The sequence below is a fragment of the Ostrea edulis genome, chromosome 7 (assembly GCF_947568905.1).
Source record: "Ostrea edulis chromosome 7, xbOstEdul1.1, whole genome shotgun sequence".
NCBI lineage: Eukaryota > Metazoa > Mollusca > Bivalvia > Ostreida > Ostreidae > Ostrea > Ostrea edulis.
In genome coordinates, this window is record NC_079170.1 from 30,860,523 (window position 1) to 30,881,665 (window position 21,143).

Consider the following 21,143-nt stretch of genomic DNA (forward strand, 5'->3'; position numbering starts at 1 on the left):
ATGTATGCAAATTTGATAATGATACCAACATTAAAATAATCAACGGGAAAATTAATGTAATTCTGTGCTGATGTGTTGTATTTTAATATTAGCTACTCAATAAATGTTGTTTTACTATGTCGTTGTGTCTCATTGAGGTGTAATGTATAAAGAACTATCTATACCTTTACATTTAACTCTTTATATAAAAACTACCCACAGAAATAAATAGTCGAGATCAATATGATGCAAAATACAAACACACATGTTCGTTTCTTGCTATTAATTTCATACAAAAGTACATTTTTCTCTATCTTCATTAAGATTTACTAGATGATTTAGTATCCGTTAATGCAGAATTCTTTACTTGTTAGAAACGTAATAGTGTTATAGTACGATAGTATAAAATTTCACGGCGTAATTAATCAGGAATACTTCAGCACATAATTTACTTCAAATTTAGTTATTTATATATATAGAAGAATAACAGGTTAGGATAGTTGTATCATTGTGTGGATTCGAGAAATATATTTTTAAATTATAAGTGCAATATTGATTACTTCTAATATTGTTTTCTATAAACTTGAAAAAATATAACATAATGTCAAAATATCATAAGAATCACATTAATTGTAACTTTCTTACACGTGTACAACTTCAGTTCCAAGTATACAAATTCTTCTTTCGTCTTTTGCAGAATCGTTGAATTTTCCTTAACAAGAGGCCAACAGGCCTAAAAGGTTATCTGAGTATAATAGGTCATACATAGACCTGTCAGGGAGCTTCATGTGTGCATTTAAGGTAAAAAAAAAAACCACTCATTGAATTTTTTCCAATTTTATTTATTATAATATTTGGACTTTATCCTAAAACATATTAAAAAATCAACAAAAGTAATCAGGTTAATTTTTAAGAAAAACGAGATTGAAAAGGCAAAAAATGCCAAAATTGAGCAAATTAACAAAGAAGCCAATAAAATTTTTATTGACACCAGAAATATTCTTTGTCATATAAAGTTATGTAAATTAAACACAAACGGATAAAAAAATCAACATTAATTAGAAATTCAAAATACATCTAAGGGAAACATTGGGATGATTGGACCTGGCAATTGGCCAAATTCACCCTAAATATGGCGTTTTTCAAACACTTTCAGGCATAAATTTTCTGACAACAAAAAAATTCTGCTCATAAAATTTCCTTTTTATTTCATTTTTACAATAAGTCAAGTAGTATCTAAAATATTGAATAGAAAAAAATATACCAAATGAGGTTTAATCTGAAACTATGTCAGAATTTGTAACCCTAACCCCTCCCTTCCAGAAATGAATTTTAAGAGATACAGTCAGCAGAGATAAACTATTGACCTTAAATGATTAAGCATTCCCAAATTATCACTTTGAGCATTCAACATCACAATCCTAGTAATTTCTATGAGCCATTTAAGAATGATTTATAGTGTTTGCTATTGCAGTTGACCTTTTTGCACTCACAATGATTGCCTAAATATTTAGTTATTTTTCATACAATTTCTTGTAATAACTGGACCCAATATATTACCTATACACATTTTTTGATAGAAATTGATATCACTATACAATATAATACACCAAATGTTTAAATAACCATTTCATATTTCAATAAATAATTAATAGCAATGGAAAGAAACCCATATCGCATGGACTGCCCATGGATCACTAAGTCCATCTGTGCCCTCACATATAGGTGTGTCTTTCATAAGTTTAAGATTCCTAATTGTAGTTTCACAATGAACCAAAAACTCATTATTGGATAACTGAGAATGCATGTATATTGCATTAACTAACTCTAATATTCCCCAGGTGAAGGTCATGTTCACTGTATGTATAGGCGGGGTGGGGGGGGGGGGGGGGGGGGGGTTGTGAATTAGTTCCATTATTAAACTTTTCTAAAAATCTGATGTACATTAATGTATCAATGATGTATGTTTCAACTAAATTCATAATTACAATTAAAATTCAAACAAATTGATTGAAATTATAAAATTGGTATCCTACCATGTCATTGTGCATATTTTTTACTAATGTATCTGAGAAAGAATAATCAACAGTGAAATTTCCTTTACATCTATGCAATATTATTGTCTTTCAAAAGGCATGTACATGTAATACACAAGTACATGTACTTGTTTTCCCTTAAATTCACAATTTAGTTTAAAGTATGTTGTACAACATCCACTGCTCTGAGCTCATAAATCAATTAATGTTTTTCATCCAAGTCCCCAAATTTTGCAGTAGTTCTTTAATCTTCGGAACTTGATCAAACATGTTTAAATTTGTGGAGCTGTGTGGGTCCAGGGGATATGTCATCATCACTGTAAATGGGTACCTGTTCAAAATATAGATAAATATATTTAAATATAGCAAAAAGATGAATATCTGATATACTCAGAATTGTCTTTACAAATGCTGTCTGATCTTTATCTAAAGAAAATATAGTACCTCTCTTGCTGTTAAACTTGTTGACTCGAAACCCACTTCAACCTGCACTTGTTCTATCTAATCTCCATTGGTCCTCAGACTAATGCCTAGAAAAAAGATCATCATAATTGATATTTGCACAGTTAGGTCTATATTATACCATTGAGTAATTAGACTGCATCAGACAATGTAAATTCTAAAATTGTGTCTCAACACATATTCAGTGAAAATTTAAATACTGATGTTTCAAAATTATACATTGCAATATGAGATGACATATATGTTTTCATAAACTGCCATTGACTCATCATATCTGTTTTATTTACAAAATGTGGGTCAAGAGAAGGACATACGTGTAGTATACATATTAATACTTATACATACAATGCATACTGTACATTTACCTATGAGAGGGCATATGCAGACTTGTGATTGATTTACATTATTTTTAAAAAGGTTTTGCCAACCTACATGTTTGTGTCAAACACGAAACCTCAGGTTTGATATATTTCTTAGGTCACTGAAATTTCAAAGTAATAGTATATGTACACATTAGTCTACGGAATTATAATACAACAGATGCCCCCCCCCCCTTCCACTTTTTATCCGGTTCTCCCATACCCCTAGATAGTAAATCTATACAGATATTTGTTTTTCATCACTTTTATACATGTAGTTCAAGGTATGTTATTTTCGTGACGGTTATTTTCATAACGATATTTTCTTAATAAAAGAGTTGTAAGAACCCATATTTACAAATGTGGTATACATATACATGCCGCCCGTTGACATTTACATGCACAGGTTGGAGTTATTTTTCATGCACACGTGGAATACATATATACATACAAAATAATACATCTACTGTATGTCGTGTGTTTAAACTTACAGATGTTATCATAAATCGCGTGTGAAATAGCAGAGGAAATGTGAGTTGAACTTTTGAATGCAAATTTATCAGTTGATGGCATTTTTTTCACTCACCAAACGTACTTATGATGGCTATTGGTACTTTGCGGAACGGAACGAAACGGAACGGAACCAATTGTGGGGTACCCTAAGGGGGAATCCACTGTAAAAAGAAGTTGGTTGTAAAAATAAAATACTGGACTTTAAACTTCTAGTTATATACATAATTGTGTCCACTGATGCTGGCCTATGAAAAGTAGAGAGTTGTAAAGGAGAATACCGGGCTCTAAAGTTTTATTTTTTAAATATACAATTGTGTTCAATTATCTGAGCTTTACTTCTGCGTTGATATCTGTAGTTAATGTATCAACTATGTTTAATTTTCGATTTGCATTTATTACTGATATAAAATGGATATTTTCTGCGCTGGTTCCGTTCCGTTCCGCAAAATACCAATATCCGTGTGGATATTAGTATTTAACGAAACGGAACGAAACATCGAAATTCAAGTGTTTTTTCTACAAGTGCAAGTAGTCTGTTATTATTCAAGTGTTCTCATTCTTTTTAATCGCATCTTAAGACACCGAATTCTCTCACTTCTTTTTCTTTTGTGTTTTTTTTTCGGGGAGGGGGGGTGTAAATTAATGCCACGTTATTTTCTCCTGTTTTAGTTGAAGCTTTCTTTTTCATCGGTTTATTATTTGATCACTCTGAAAGTCAGAGGAATTGTTAATTTGAAAAATCAATATACATATAGATATATATAGGATTCCGTTCCGTTCCACTAAATACCAATAGCCGTGTGGATATTAGTACTTAACGGAACGGAACGAAACATCGAAATGGAAGTGTTATTCTACATCTACAATTAGACTCTTGCTATTCAATTATGCTCAGTCTTTTTAATCGTACAGAATCTTAAGACAACGAATTATTTTTTTTCCTAAGGGGGTGGGGGTGGAAATAACTGCTTTCACACACATTCATGTTTTTTGAACATGTCTGAAATTTTTGATTGCAATTTACTTCGGTTTTGAAGATGCATTTTAACACGTGTTCAATCGCATCTTAAGACACCAAATTCCCTCTTTTCTTTTTTTGTGTTTTTTTTGGGGGGGGGGGGTGATTTTTCTCTTTTTGGGGGGTAAATTAATGCCACGTTATTTTCTCCTGTTTTTGTAGAAGCTTTAATTTTCATCAGTTTATTATTTGATCACTCTGAAAGTCAGAGGAATTGTTAATTTGAAAAATCAATATACATATAGATATATATAGGATTCCGTTCCGTTCCACTAAATACCAATAGCCGTGTGGATATTAGTACTTAACGGAACGGAACGAAACATCGAAATGGATGTGTTATTCTTCACCTACAATTAGACTCTTGCTATTCAATTATGCTCAGTCTTTTTAATCGTACAGAATCTTAAGACACCGCATTATCTTTTTTTCCCTATGGGGGTGGGGGTGGGGTGTAAATAACTGCTTTCACACACATACATGTGTTTTTGAACATGCCTGAAATTTTTGATTGCAATTTGTTTCGGTTTTGAAGACGCATTTTCACACGTGTTCAATCTCATCTTAAGACACCGAATTCTCTCTTTTCTTTTGCGTTTTTTTTTTCTGGGGATGGGTGGTTTTTTTGTTGTTTTTTTTTCTAAATTAATACCACGCTATTTTCTCCTGTTTTTGTTGAAGATTTGTTTTTCATCGAATTATTATTTGATCACTCTGAAAGTCAGAGGAATTGTTAATTTGAAAAATCAATATACATATAGATATATATAGGATTCCGTTCCGTTCCGCTAAATACCAATATCCGTGTGGATATTAGTACTTAACGGAACGGAACGAAACGGAATCGAAATGGAAGTGTTATTCTACACCTACAATATTAGTCTCTTGTTATTGAATTATGCGCATTCTTTTTAATCGTACAGAATCTGAAGACATCGAGTTATCTCTTTTATCCTAATGGAGTGGGGGTTGAAATAACTGCTTTCACACAAATGGATGTGTTTTTGAACATGCCAGAAATTTTTGATTGCAATTTGTTTCGGTTTTGAAGGGGCATTTTCACACGTGTTCAAGTGTTTAAGACACCGAATTCCTTCTTTTCTTTTCTTTTTTTGGGGGGTTGGGGTTGGGGGGGGGGTGTTTTTGTAAATGAAGGCCACATTTTCTTCTGACATAACTGATGAATCATCTGTTGTGTACAAAAAGTGATGAATTTTCCACCATTTTTGAAAAGTACAATCATCGAAGAATGTATTAAGTAACAAGTCTTACAATTGACATTACTGTATAGAGAGAAAAATTCCCACGAAGGATTTGCCCTGGACCCACTGGGGGCCGCTAGGCGGTCCCAGCCTCCTGTCTCATAAAGTTGCCCCCCCCCCTCCTCCAACCGTAATTCCTGGATCCGTCCCTGGTACTAATATATAAAATTCAGTAACAAAATAAAGGAGAGGTGAACATGATGATTAAGAAGCATTGCTACCACTTAAAACACTCTTTAAAAACGGAATTAAATAAAAATGACAAACGAATTTAAAACGATTACTGCTAAGGGTTTAATGCCTGACCCCAAAAAATCACAGTTTTCATCAACAACAACACCCACCCCCACCCCCCACCCACCCACCCCAAAAAACCTCTATTTGATGAATGTTTAAAATAATGATAATCAGTGTATGAAAATTAATGTCGGATGATATGAACTTACAAGGGTTTTTAAAAACCTTCTCACCCTAATTATTTGAATTTAGATTTTTATCTGACATTGATCATCTTTACCTCTACCCTAAAAGAGTTCTCTCTCTCTCTCTCTCTCTCTCTCTCTCTCTCTCTCTCTCTCTCTCTCTCTCTCTCTCTTACATCAAAAGCAAGGGGAGAGTTGCAACCCCCTTCTACACCCATCGTTAAGAGCAACGAAAACGTCTTCCATTCGATTTTGAAATGATTTGAAAAGTTCCCTACGTTTTTCCAAATAAATCACTACTTATGTAACCAATCGTTAGATGGTGATAACATATTTTTGATCCCTCCTTGCCCCTTATTTAAAAGGGCATGGATTCGATTTGAGCTGAAAATTTCGAAATTGTATTTTTTCAATTTTATTTTTTACAACGCCTAATTGAAGTATTTCTAAAGGTCATCCAAAATTTTAATATCAGTTGTTGAGTTACAAGTGAGATACAGCACTAACAATTCTTCGTTATGTAAACAAGGCCTGTGCCATTTTAAAAAAAAAATGTATTAATAGAAAATAGCATGTTTAAAACAAAAGATATGTGCCAAACACTGGAAACTATTTAATTGTATTCATAATTATCTTGCAAATTGAAAAACAATGCTTTAAACAAACTTTTACTGGTATATATAGCTTATATGTAAACAGAGCACGAACCTTTTTATACATAACAAAGAATGGTGAGCTCTGTATCTCACATGCACCTCGACAACTAAAAAATACCTTAGTTAGACATTCTAAACATTAAAAATGGATAAGATTTGAAAATTTTCAGCATATATATATATATATATATATATATATATATATATATATAGAGGTAAGTAAGTAGGTAAATCTTTTATTATAGTGACATGTGTAATACAAATTCTATATTTCAGTAAGATACATGATAATACAATTTTACACCCGGCCCAACGGACCTATATGTCACTTTAATCAATTTAACATATTCAATGATGTCTGCGCATGTATAGTCATTTGTATGTATATTAAGTAGTACTTAGATGGTTTAATTATGTGGCTTTCCTTAAGTATTTTTGTCTGATGTTATAAGAATTATAGATAAATTTTGCAGTTTGTCTTGGGAAATATTATAAACAATATTAGTAAACGCAGAGTCATTCATTTCATTTAAATTTACATTAAGTCCAATTTCATTATATAGAGTTTTTCTTTGTTCTTTAGAGAAGGGACACACTAGTAGAAAGTGTTTTTCAGACTCAATTTGATTTAGGGCACACATAGAACATATTCTATCCTCGACTGGTTCTCCTTTATATCGACCCGTTTCGATCCGCAAGGGCAGAACTCCACATCTGAACATGGCCATAGTAGATATTAATGGTTTTGGAATATCCAATGTTACGTATTTTTCTACGCTGTAGCATGATTTCAAAATGGTGTAAGTTCTGAGTTTTGGAACATGCTGTAAGTCATTCAACCAATCGGTTTCCATGTTTAAACATATTTTCTCCTCTGCATGCTGTAAATTACAAGGTGTAGAGTTTTGGTAGATATGTTCAAAGTGTAGAGAGTCCATATTTTTTATTTGAAAATTCCAGTTAAATTGATTATTTTGCATCCGATCGATCCCAGAGAAACACGCGTTTTGTAAGACGTTCATTTTCCATGTATACTAGGCGATTCGAAAGGCGTAACATATTTATTTCGTGACGACAGAATGACATAATCCCTCCACATTCCCCCTTGGACTGCTAACAACGGGGTAGTATCTTATACGAGGAAGTATCTTATAGTGCTCGGTTTTGAACCATCTCAAAGCAGTGATGTATCTTGTATCCCCAAACTTCGCTGCTATAATCTAAGATAGGAACGACACAATTGGTGAATAATTTTTCGAACGTTAAGAATCCAATAGATTTAATTGTATGAATTTTCGAGATGACTGATCGAGAGCCCGGCCTCCAGATTTAGCTAACTTTTCTGCATTCTTTTTAAATTCACGTTTTTCGTCGAAGATTACCCCTAGATATTTGTATGACGTCTCATATTCAAGAAAACTTTCCCCTATATGAAAATTAAAGTTGCTACGTTTTAATCTGTTTTTCCTCCAGTGTACTACTACTTTGGATTTTTGCGTGTTGATTCGTAGTCGCCATTTCCTACACCAGTCGTTGACGACGTTTAGCATGTGTTGCATATCATTTTCAGAGTGGGAGATTAAGGCAATGTCGTCAGCATGTAGAAGTAGACTAAAGTTATAATCGTTGATCTGAACTCCATTGTTTAAAGATTTAAGTTTTACTGCTAGATCGTTAATAAAAAGGGCAAACAATGCAGGAGATAAATTATCACCTTGTCGAACTGCAGTGTTGCATCGAAATCAATCTGTGTACCCGCCATTCAACCGAACACATGACTCTGTATCTGTGTAAATTGTTGAAGTTGCCATCAATTCCATTGTTCAGTAGACAGTAATGGAGTAATTCTCTATCAACGGTATCAAACGCTTTCTGTAGGTCCATGAACGTGACAAAGGTCGAGTTGTAATTCTGGATAACGCAATTTAAAGTAAATATATGATCCAAGCATGATCTATTCTGCCGAAAACCATCTACTAAAAGTTCATTTTCTTCTATATGTCATGAGCTTGTTTAAAATCGAGCTATAAATCTTTGAATCTACACATTGCAAACTAATACCCCTGTAGTTCAATGGGATTCTAGGGTAAGAGTTTTTGTCTTTCAAAATTATTATATATATATAATTCACGAAAATTTCGCGTTATAACGCGGAAATATTTTTTTTCAACCACGTAAAAGAGAATTTGGTGTCTTAAGATATAGGATTTCGGATATTTCAAAGCAAACTAGTAATTGCGAAACGGCATTTTAACGTTTTCATTTTGCAACAAACATGTTTATCAAATACTGCAGACTCAAATTCCATTGCTTTGGGGGTATTTATGTAACCACAAGTACAGAAACGAAATTAATTACGATTTTTGTAACACTACCGTATTCAACCAATATATTACGCATACAATTAAAGAACAATTGTACAAAAATATTTGGGTAAAAGTGAATGGTAGAGATATCAACAACGATTGATTAACACAGCCGTTAATATTACACCTATACAAGAAAGATCTGTATTCAAAATTCGTTATTTAAATGCATGACTGTATTAATATTTGTTTATGGTATAATAACAAACTATCAAATGTATTTGATTTTGAGTGTGCATTGAATTTAAGACTTTCAAGAATTTTTTTTTTTTTTTTAAGTCGAATTTCCAGTAAAAAGTAAGTTTTATGTGGGGTATTTGATGAATATTATTTTTTTCTCTCTTTTTTAATAGTTTAAAAATTAATAAATCCTCCTGGAGTTTCATTTACAAAAACGAAATCGTATTTATGTATGAAAAAAGGTAGCAGATTGTAATTTTAAACTTCTCAATAATCTTCTATGTAACAAATGTTTTCTCATGAAAATACACAAAAACGGAATCAATCAAAGAAAATATTGAAGACAATGAACACTTGATTTATTTTTGTGAAAATGTAAAGCATATTTGGGAAATAACTTCAAAGGTTGTCATATTTGACATCAAATGGAAACACATTCTTATTGGATTTTACTTTGATAACAACCACAGAATTGTCATTTTGAATTACGTAATTTCTAATATAGCAACCGTTATTTACAAATACAAGATATACGGTAGAATCAAAGAAATTGAAGAAAGTACCGAAAATATATACATGCATGTTAAAGCTTCTTTAAAGATGTACTCTCATCTATACAAAAGGCTACGTATAGATTTCAATGATATATTTGAAAAAATTAGTAAAATATTGTGGTGTTACGGATATTATCCGTACCGGTTTAGATTTCATAGTACTTTAAACTCTGTTTTGTGTACATCAGGGAAGAAATTATAATCTTATTTTCCAGTTGTTAGACAGTCCAAATAGTAAGTTTTATATGCAAAATGTGTCATACTATGTACTTATCAAATACGTGAAGCCACACTTATTTTCTTGCAACCGTTTTTGCATATATTGATGAAACATGAATTTGGAGATCGCACATGGTCACGGCATTATGTAAAACGTGGATTAGATATCATCTTCTTTACAATTATTACATTTTCATGAATGTCGTATGAAGTTGCATGTATTTATTAGTCAATTTAACATATTCTACTAGAAATATTAATATGTGTACGCCAAATTATTGTCATAGATCCCTATTTTCATGAATGTTGGAATTGTGTAAATCATGGACTGGCCATTTGGTGCAACTTTGGGAATTATTGTCTAAACTTTTATTATTTGTAAGATTGATGTTTTGTGATTGTATGTTTTTTGCCTCTTATTACCACTTTGTAAGATGACCTTTTACTATTGTAGTCTCTTACCCTCTGAAGTACATCTATGAATGAGGAAGCCAATAAACATCTTTGAAAATCTTTTAAGCTTGTTTGTGCACATAATGAGATGCAATTATATATATATCAATGTTTTCTTGTTATCAAGACATGCACCCGAATGTCTTGAACATTGTAAGGGCACTTTGAAATATGAATAAACTATTTAAAAAAAAGTTTCTCTTCAGACACGGCCGCTAATCTCCTTTGCCTCATTATTATAATACGGGTTTTCATTTTCAATAAAAAAAAGAATGAAAATAATTGAATAACAACTTATTGCATCTGTAGCAAAACACTTCAATTTCGATGCGTTTTATTCCGTTCTGTTAAATACTAATATCCACACGGATATTGGTATTTAACGGAATGAAACGGAACCAGATATTGCTACTTAGTTAAGATGTTTTTAACACAAATAAATCTGCAGTTATACCCCCTCGCAACTCTTTCTATAAAATGGTGTTCAAGTTACTACTTCCGATAACGCAGAAAAAGTTGAATTATTGAATGATTATCCTCCTTCAGTTTCAAATGTTGATGATAGTCACAGAAGTCAACCTAAATTTTTCTCTTTATACAGTGATGTTCCGCAATTTATACATATTACAGAACAAGATATTTTATATAATTTCCTTTTTACCGGTTAACAAAGAATAGGTCCTGACTATCAACAAATGTTAAAGAGTACTACATATTCAATCAATTGTAAGACTTGTTATTTAATAAATTCTTGGATAATTGTATTTTTCCCAACTGTTGGAAAATTTATCACTTTTTGTACAAAAAAGATGATTCGTCAGTTATGTCAGGAGAAAATAACGTGGCCTTAATTTACAAAAAGCCCCGACACCAAACCACCCCCAGAGCCCCCGAAAAAAGAAGAAGAGGGAATTCGGTGTCTTCAACACGTGTGAAAATACGTCTTCAAAACCGAAACAAATTGCAATCAAAAAGTTCAGGCATGTGTGTGAAAGCAGTTATCCCCCCCTCCCCCTAGGAAAAAAGATATAATTCGGTGTCTTCAGATTATGTACGATTAAAAAGAATGAGCATAATTGAATAACAAGAGACTAATTGTAGGTGTAGAATAACACTTCCATTTCGATGTTTCGTTCCGTTCCGTTAAGTACTAATATCCACACGGCTATTGGTATTTAGCGGAACGGAACGGAATCCTATATATATCTATATTGATTTTTCAAATTAACAATTCCTCTGACTTTCAGAGTGATCAAATAATAAGCCGATGAAAAACAAATCTTCAACAAAAACAGGAGAAAATAACGTGGTATTAATTTAGAAGAAAAAAAACACAACAACAAAAAAACCACCCACCCCCAGAAAAAAAAACACAAAAGAAAAGAGAGAATTCCGTGTCTTAAGATGAGATTGAACACGTGTGAAAATGCGTCTTCAAAACCGAAACAAATTGCAATCAAAAATTTCAGGCATGTTCGCATGTGTGTGAAAGCAGTTATTTCCACCCCCACCCCTTAGGAAAAAAAGATAATTCGTTGTCTTAAGATTCAGTACGATTAAAAAGACTGAGCATAATTGAATAGCAAGAGTCTAATTGTAGATGTAGAATAACACTTCCATTTCGATGTTTCGTTTCGTTCCGTTAAGTACTAATATCCACACGGCTATTGGTATTTAGCGGAACGGAACGGGATCCTATATATATATCTATATGTATATTGATTTTTCAAATTAACAATTCCTCTGACTTTCAGAGTGATCAAATAATAAACCGATGAAAATGAAAGCTTCAACAAAAACAGGAGAAAATAACGTGGCATTAATTTGGCAAAACAAAAAACAAAAACAAAAAAACAAACAAAAAAACACCCCCCTAACAGAAAAACAAAACAGAATTCTGTGTCTGAAGATGCGATTGAACACGTGTGAAAATGCGTCTTCAAAACCGAAACAAATTGCAATGAAAAATTTCAGGCATGTTCAAAAACATGTATGTGTGTGAAAGCAGTTATTTCCACCCCACCCCCATAGGGAAAAAAGATAATACGGGATCTCAAGATTCGGAACGATTAAAAAGAATGAGCATATTTGAATAACAAGAGACTAATTGTAGGTGTAGAATAATACTTCCATTTCGATGTTTCGTTCCGTTCCGTTAAGTACTAATATCCACACGGCTATTGGTATTTAGCGGAATGGAACGGAATCCTATATAAATCTATATGTATATTGATTTTTCAAATTAACAATTCCTCTGACTTTCAGAGTGATCAAATAATAAACCGATGAAAATGAAAGCTTCAATAAAAACGGAAGAAAATAACGTGGCATTAATTTACCAAAAAAAAAAAAAAAGAAAAGAAAAGAAAAATCACCCCCCCCCAAAAAAAAAAACACAAGAAAAAGAAAAGAGGGAATACGGTGTCTTAAGATGCGATTGAACACGTGTGAAAATGTATCTTCAAAACCGAAGTAAATTGCAATCAAAAATTTCAGACATGTTCAAAAAACACATGAATGTGTGTGAAAACAGTTATTTCCACCCCCACCCCCTTAGGAAAAATAGATAATTCGTTGTCTTAAGATTCTGTACGATTAAAAAGACTGAGCATAATTGAATAGCAAGAGTCTAATTGTAGATGTAGAATAACACTTCCATTTCGATGTTTCGTTCCGTTCCGTTAAGTACTAATATCCACACGGCTATTGGTATTTAGCGGAACGGAACGGAATCCTATATATATCTATATGTATATTGATTTTTCAAATTAACAATTCCTCTGACTTTCAGAGTGATCAAATAATAAGCCGATGAAAATGAAAGCTTCAACAAAAACAGGAGTAAATAACGTGGCATTAATTTGCCAAAAAAAAAAAAAAAAAAACCCAACCAGAAAAAAAGAAAAAAAAAAAAAAGAAAAAAAAAACCCAAAAAGAAAACATAATTCTGTGTCTGAAGATGCGATTGAACACGTGTAAAAATGCGTCTTCAAAACCGAAACAAATTGCAATAAAAAATTTCAGGCATGTTCAAAAACACATGTATGTGTGTGAAAGCGGTTATTTGCACCCCACCCCCATAGGAAAAAAAAAGATAATGCGGTGTCTTAAGATTCTGTACGATTAAAAATAATGAGCATATTTGAATAACAAGAGATTAATTGTAGGTGAAGAATAACACTTCCATTTCGATGTTTCGTTCCGTTCCGTTAAGTACTAATATCCACACGGCTATTGGTATTTAGCGGAACGGAACGGAATCCTATATATATCTATATGTATATTGATTTTTCAAATTAACAATTCCTCTGACTTTCAGAGTGATCAAATAATAAACCGATGAAAAAGAAAGCTTCAACTAAAACAGGAGAAAATAACGTGGCATTAATTTACACCCCCCCCCTCCCCGAAAAAACAAAATACAAAAGAAAAAGAAATGAGAGAATTCGGTGTCTTAAGATGCGATTAAAAAGAATGAGAACACTTGAATAATAACAGATTACTTGCACTTGTGGAAAAAACACTTGAATTTCGATGTTTCGTTCCGTTTCGTTAAATACTACTATCCACACGGATATTGGTATTTTGCGGAACGGAACCAGCCCAGAAAATATCCATTTTATATCAGTAATAAATGCAAATCGAAAATTAAACATAGTTGATACATTAACTACAGATATCAACGCAGAAGTAAAGCTCAGATAATTGAACACAATTGTATATTTAAAAAATAAAACTTTAAAGCCCGGTATTCTCCTTTACAACTCTCTACTTTTCATAGGCCAGCATCAGTGGACACAATTATGTATATAACTAGAAGTTTAAAGTCCAGTATTTTATTTTTACAACCAACTTCTTTTTACAGTGGATTCCCCCTTAGGGTACCCCACAATCGGTTCCGTTCCGTTTCGTTCCGTTCCGCAAAGTACCAATAGCCCTTATGATTTTGTTGTCTAAGTTGAATGCATCCACCAAATTCCTCTTCTTGCAAGAAACTTTGTTTAGCCTCTCAATGACTGTATAAACAGTATTTAATCTCGCAGTATGCAGCACTCGGACATTACGATGCATCAATCAACAACTTTGTTTACGTAGTGCATCTATGTACATGGATTGATGGTTGGTTTAACATTTCGTTTGGCAAAAAGTTTCACACAGATGAAACTTTTGATCTACCATTATTACATATATTGACATATACTTATGTGGTATGTGCTGATTTTCTCTAGGCGAGTCAGTCACAGTAACACGACACTTTCGGAACCCCTTTTTTGTTTTTCGACTATTCTATGACAGAGTAAGGAATTCCTGAAAATAAATTCACGTGAAAATACACAATTTTTACTGATCACGTGGTTGCTATCCGTCGCTACCTTAACTTTTATTCTAGAGTCTTTTGTACATAGCTTTATGATCTTTCTATACTATACATAGAATAAAAGGAAAGATTAAGTTTGAAACATTTAAATCAGCTCTTATTCACACCCCCCCCCCCTCCAGATTGTATCCTCTCCTCTAAATGTGTATTCATCTTTCATCAGAAGACCGAAACATTTCTTAAGCATGAAAGGTGAATATAACGAACAGTGACCAATCTCATAACGCCTATAAGCATCATATACACTGATTTGCAAACAAAACACCTTTTTATCATTCCGGGAAAATCACCAAAAAATCATATAAAATAATTGAGAACTTGCATTACTCTTTCGATGGTGAAATCATACTTCATGAGAGGATTGTATCTTGCTTAATGTCTCGCTCGAGAACTTTTCACTCATATGGAGACGTCATCAAGACCAGTGAAGGGCTTCAAATCTAGGCCTATGCTTGGCGCTTATGGCCATTGAGCAGATAGGGTTCTTTAGCGTGCCACACCCATTGTGACATCCGTTTTTTAGGTCATCTCCGAGGACACGTGACATTCACACCTGATGCCGAGCGTTTGGCGATGGAACTGTCACTACCTGTTTTAACGATTAAGGTCTGTCGCGGCCGGGATTCGAACATCGGCTTACCGCATGCGGGGCAAACCCTCTAACCTCTCGGCCACCGCGGCGGTCAAAGAGGTGTTTTAACGAACCAGTAGATAAAATTTTAGTTTAATGAGCTACCTTAATTTTGAGTTTGTTACACGATACTGGGGTCTGGCTTATAAGTATTATCAGATGGTATAGTTTCGACATTGAGAGATTAGGAAAGGAATATCAAGATTTAGGTGGAAATTTGAATTTAAGTCAAAACATGTTCAGGGCGTCAAGTGAATTTTGGTCCAAACAATATAGGACATATCCCAGAAATATATAGGGATATATAGGACAAGAAAAACAAAGAACTTTTAAGCCTCCTCCTCCACTCACTACACTCTCCTTTTATTTACAAGTTAACAGGAATTACAACTTTCATTGTTTCAATAAAATAATGTCAATTAACAAAGTGACACATTTGGCAAGCTAACGTCTTACGACTGTAACCTGTGTCCATTTGAATCTACTCTAGTTAACCAGAGTTCTTGAAACTTACTTTTATCCTCAAGCATTTTCACATTAACTCTTGTTAAAACTCAACCTGAAACAAAACACTTATATTAGCTTCATCTGCGAACTGTTCGACTTCCCGCAAGGAAGGAAAACAAACCCAGCAGGTAAAGCTGGAATAGCTGGGCGGGGCAGGGTCACCACACCTGAAAGAAAGGTGAATTTTGAAGTAAATGTTGTATAGTTACAAACAGGTGACATAAATCGTTTGTAATATACAGTACTGGTTTTCCTTCAGAATGCAACATTTCATGCTTATCTAAAATGTAGGAATTTAACAGGAATATAGGAATTTTTGTGGAAATATAGGAATAACCAACAAATATAGGAATTATTAGGAAACTTGACGCCCTGCATGTTAGTTAGATCCCCTTTCGATCGAGTTCGCCTCCCGAATGTCAAATACTTGCCGACGCCCCTGGGCTTATTGACGTTATATAACCAGTGTCGTCACATGGAGAACCCTTGTGACATTTGTGTACGAGTAGTAAATCATCAATACTTCAATTTACCAACAAAATAACACACATAACTATATTCATATGTGAAGATTTTATTTTATCAATACATTTGAAAATTGTATTCTCAGTTCAATTTAGGAGCACAATAAAGCTCATTTACCAGTACTAATACGAAAAATTAAGGGAAATGATCCACAATCAATTATGAAAAACAGTCGATCAACTCATCGCGTATCATCTTTCATATACAGGTAAATTGTATTCATTCTTTTAATGTTTATAAAACACATGTTCATGAGGCCATCATTTTCTCATGATCTCAATCATGATACTTTGGGAAAGTAATTTTCAATGGGATGGATACTCAAAATAAATACTTTACAAATGAGACAAACGTATTTTAGTATAATTGCACAGTCCATCTTTTGGCGCCATACAAAAACAAATAACGTGTACAGTATGTTTTCAAATACCGTCTTTCATTCGATACACTTCGCGAATCTACAATGTTGATACACAAATAGTTCATAATATTTGTATGGAACATACTTGTTACATATTTAAAATGTTAAGTATGTATCTAGTATAATCTCTTATGATCTTTATTTGCACAAAATATAGATAAAAGATAAATGAAAAGACAAATATAACGAACAACGATCAATCTGATAACTCCAACAAATATTACAAAATTCAGAGTTTTGTAAACACAGACCCCTGGACCTTCCAGAGCTGGAATAACTTGCCTAGGTAGAGTAAGCATCCCCTGTCGACCGGTCACACCCACTGTGAGCCCTATATCTCGATCGGGTAAACGTAGTAATCCGTAGTCAAATCAGCGTACAAAGAACTACCTCAATCGATATGAAACATGTCAGAAAGCATTTGACGTAATTACAGGTTGTATTGGTAAATTAGATCGTTAACAAGCAAACAAATAAAAAAAATCATCAAATTTCGAACACATTCGTAAATTTACAAGTGCATGTATTACCAAATCTTATGATCAGAAATTAATTGTTAAATTCAAAATATTAACGAAGTGAAAACAAGACAAAATTTAGTAAATTGTCGGTCAGACATATTGAATCGGACGACAGGAATAAGAGGTTTTAGTTAAGTCACCTCGTAAAAATCGTTTCCTATGGCCTATGAGATTGCAGGAAGATAAATGTATGATGGGTAAGGAAAATTACAACTCTGTTGTTTAGTTAAAGGCCTATACAATACAATTTTTCTAGTGGTTCCAAATGATTAATCACAAAGCCTTACATACATCACACACAGATTAAACACGTCACCAGTCACTGCAGAAACTTCTCACCTTCTTTCTTCCATTCTTCATTGAGGTCTTCTATAATATTTACCTTGCCAATATAATTTAAAGCATCACAAAGATTTTGTCTATTGAGAACATCTTCTTTCTTAAGCTTATAAAAGCAATCATAAATTACGTCCGTGACATTCTTTTTTTCGTCTTCTATTTGTTCCCTTCTACATTCCTTCAATCCTAGAAAGCGTAGTAGACCATTTCTATCCCTGGTCACCTTTTTGGCAACCTCCAAACATTCCCCATCAAAAACGGGTTCTAAAGGTCTCGATACTGACTTATAAGAGTAATTCTCTTTACAGAAGTTTTCAATGTCAAGAGCAATCTGTGCATTTTCGTCCTGTAGAAGTTCCTTTAACTCTTCAATGTGGTTTAATCTGGGCTTTGACTCTTTCCATTTTGACAAAATTTGAAAAACTTCCTCCTCTGGGGATATACTTTTTCGTTGACTTACCAAGTCAGCATAGGAACTATCTTCCAAAAGACGCACACATAGCATTTGTTTCTCTTTGCTCAGCTTCCGGGAAACGAAGTCAAATATCAAATTTGTTTCTGAAAAAGAACAACAGTATTGAACAAGAGTACCGCAAACGGTACAACATACGCCAGTCGGACAGTGAAATTCAACATTGAAGCATATTATGCACTTTGAATTAGTGAATTGATACAACACACATTCTGAATATAAAAGCCTTTAAGTGGGTCACGGTGCACCAATCCATCGGACATGAAACTGATTATGTATTTCTCTGAGAGATGTGACAAAATGTCAGAGCAATATATAGCTGATTTTATTATGAGAAAAAGTTTAGGAAACCATTTGATCTATTTTTAGCCCTAACATGGGTCATGGTGTACCAAATAAATTGAAATGTTTGAAATGTGAACTGATTATGTATTTCCCCGAGAGTGAGGTTGTGACAAAATTCCAGGGCAATACCTGTGACCATACCGGGAAAAAATCTGGAAAACTGTCTGACCTACTTCTACCCTTAAAGTAGGTCATGGTAGAAAAAGTCCAGGAAACCATTTGATCTACTTTTAACCCTAAAGTATGTAATGCTGCACAAAAAGCTGAAATGCTAACTGCACTTGCAATCCTCCGAGAGGAAGCTTGTGACTAAAGAAGATGGGTGACTTTATCGAGCCAAGAACCCACAGAAGGACAAATACCAAAGTTACAATTGAAGCTCTCCAGAAAAAGAAAAAAATTGCACTCTAGTTAAAACAATCAATCCATAGTTTCCATAAATACTTTTTGGATATGCCCATTTCAAAGGAACATTGAAAAAAATCCTATATAAAATGACGTTTACGCGATAAACGCACAAAATAACAATAAATTTGACTTTCCAATCAGATTTTCATATGGAATGGACCAAGTCTCCATTGTGAACTGAGTGAAATATGTTAATACATGTTCAGGTGTAATATGTTTTGTAAATAAAAGTATATGAAAAAAAAACTTACTTCTTGTGTTTAACTTTTGTCGTATTATCAAGAAAATGTCTACGTTAAAAAAAAAAACTTACTTCTTGTGTATAACTTTTGTCGTATTATCAAGAAAATGTCTATGTTCACGACGGGTGAGTTTAGATATTTTGAAATAAAAAAAATGCTATGGGGTGGATGGCCGAGGTGGTATAGCGGCAGTCTCAATGAAGTTTTGGACAGGCCCAGATTGCATATCTGTGGTACGAATATCAATTTTTCCTCCCTATTTTTTTTCTTATGAATTATTAGACTTCCCATAATTATTTGCCCCTGACATTTTATGCTATGTTTTACTCATAGCATGCAGTCTTAATGACGATCACAAGTAATTGATTCCAACATGCAGCTAGGGAATAAATGTAAACAAGTATGGGACCTCCTGTGAAATATGGATGTTGTTTATGTAAACGACAACTTAAAGGAAAGTTAAAGAGAACAATTTCAACAATGCTTTAGAAGTTACTTGAAGAGATCATGACAAAGGCCAAATATGCAACCCATGCAGACTGTCTAAAAGGCAAAGTACAAAACACAAAAGCAAACCGAGTGTCTTTTTCTGTCCCATCTGTATTTGCTGGGAAATCTCACAGCAAATGTTCGTTCTGTAACTGTAAAACCGGCCTCAGAGGTACCAAATGAGGCGAGAACTGATGCCTTTATTATATTCGTTAAACCAGTACCAGGAGGTTGTAAATGCTGTTCAAAACATTTGTTGGATAACAACTGAATCCAAATCAAAGCATTAATACTGCACCATACAGAAAACGCTATTACACATTTGATTTACACTACAAAACATGTGAGCTTTCTCATTCACATCAGTTAATATGTCAGTGGAAATGCGGAGCACGAACTGTTGGATGTTGCGAACATTTATGTAGCGTCATTTGGTACCTTATGTACTCCAGACATCAGTGTAATTATGCGTGTGTTCAAAACCGCTTAATGTTCGATATACACGTGTACATGATGCTGCATGTGAAACAAATTCTGATGATGATTTTGATTAAATATCCTTCTTTGAAGGTTTTTTTTAATTCTAAATATTTTGGACAGCGTTTTAGTACGGTACTGTATCTATTGTAACCATTAATGCGGATTTTAAACTCCCAATTCGCGACCGGTGTCCAATCATGAATAGGCTTATTGTTCGCCAAATTCACCCATCTGCTTTATATATATATATATATATATATATATATATATATATATATATATATAACAATATATGTATCAATAATGAAAAAGTCCGGAAATCTCTTTGACAATATACTAATCCAGCTGAAATGCAAACTCACTCTTGAGACATTTGAGGAAGAAATGTGACCAAATTTCAACGCCGTTCATACATCCGTTATGAAAAGACGACTCAAAAACCAATGGTTATAAAAGTCTCTATGCCCCTAGTTCTAATGCTATGACAAGGCTCTAGGGCTCATGTAGTGAACATATATTGCCGTCCCTTTACTCGTCAAACAATCAAACCGAGGAGAGAGTAAAATTGAAAAAAATACCTCTACCAACTCACGGTCTATAAAGCAGAAACTGTCCACGTCATTGTATATTGCAAACATTCTGGTCATCAACAACCTTTATGCCAAGTATGCCTGAATTGCAAAGCTTTATTTTAAAAATGTCTTGTTTTCATTACTTGATCAAGACAGAGGTATCATGATAGCCTAAGAGATGAAAGGTAAACGTAGCAGGAGTAAGGATCCTCGGTTGATATGTCACTATATCTAATATAATTTTCCATGCTTTTTATAGACATGTTAGAACAAGAGGTCCATGACCGACAATACTCACCTTAGCTACTACTGCATTACCTCATGTAAAAATGAA

At 33.4% G+C, this 21,143-nt stretch overlaps 2 protein-coding genes and 1 long non-coding RNA gene across 7 annotated transcripts in view; 1 reads left to right on the top strand and 2 right to left on the bottom strand.

The window, feature by feature from the left end:
- LOC125654656 (GTPase IMAP family member 7-like) overlaps positions 1-21,143 on the top strand; it is a 662,712-nt gene that overhangs the window by 506,389 nt on the left and 135,180 nt on the right. The window lies entirely within an intron of this gene.
- Positions 948-3,008, bottom strand: LOC130048014 (uncharacterized). The gene is made up of 2 exons (XR_008796846.1): positions 2,460-3,008; positions 948-2,346 (listed from the first exon to the last, which is right to left on the bottom strand). It is a non-coding gene; the product is annotated as an uncharacterized LOC130048014 (long non-coding RNA).
- LOC125654653 (uncharacterized) overlaps positions 15,835-21,143 on the bottom strand; it is a 47,306-nt gene continuing 41,997 nt past the window's right edge. For 3 of the 5 annotated variants that reach the window (XM_056143957.1, XM_056143958.1, XM_056143961.1), the window contains one exon: positions 16,554-18,359. In XM_056143957.1, coding sequence (XP_055999932.1) covers positions 17,782-18,359 — 578 coding nt within the window. In that variant the 3' untranslated portion in view covers positions 16,554-17,781. Of the gene's footprint in view, positions 16,163-16,553; positions 18,360-21,107; positions 21,128-21,143 lie in introns of those variants that run through there. The other 2 variants (XM_056143959.1, XM_056143960.1) reach the window with 2 other exon arrangements.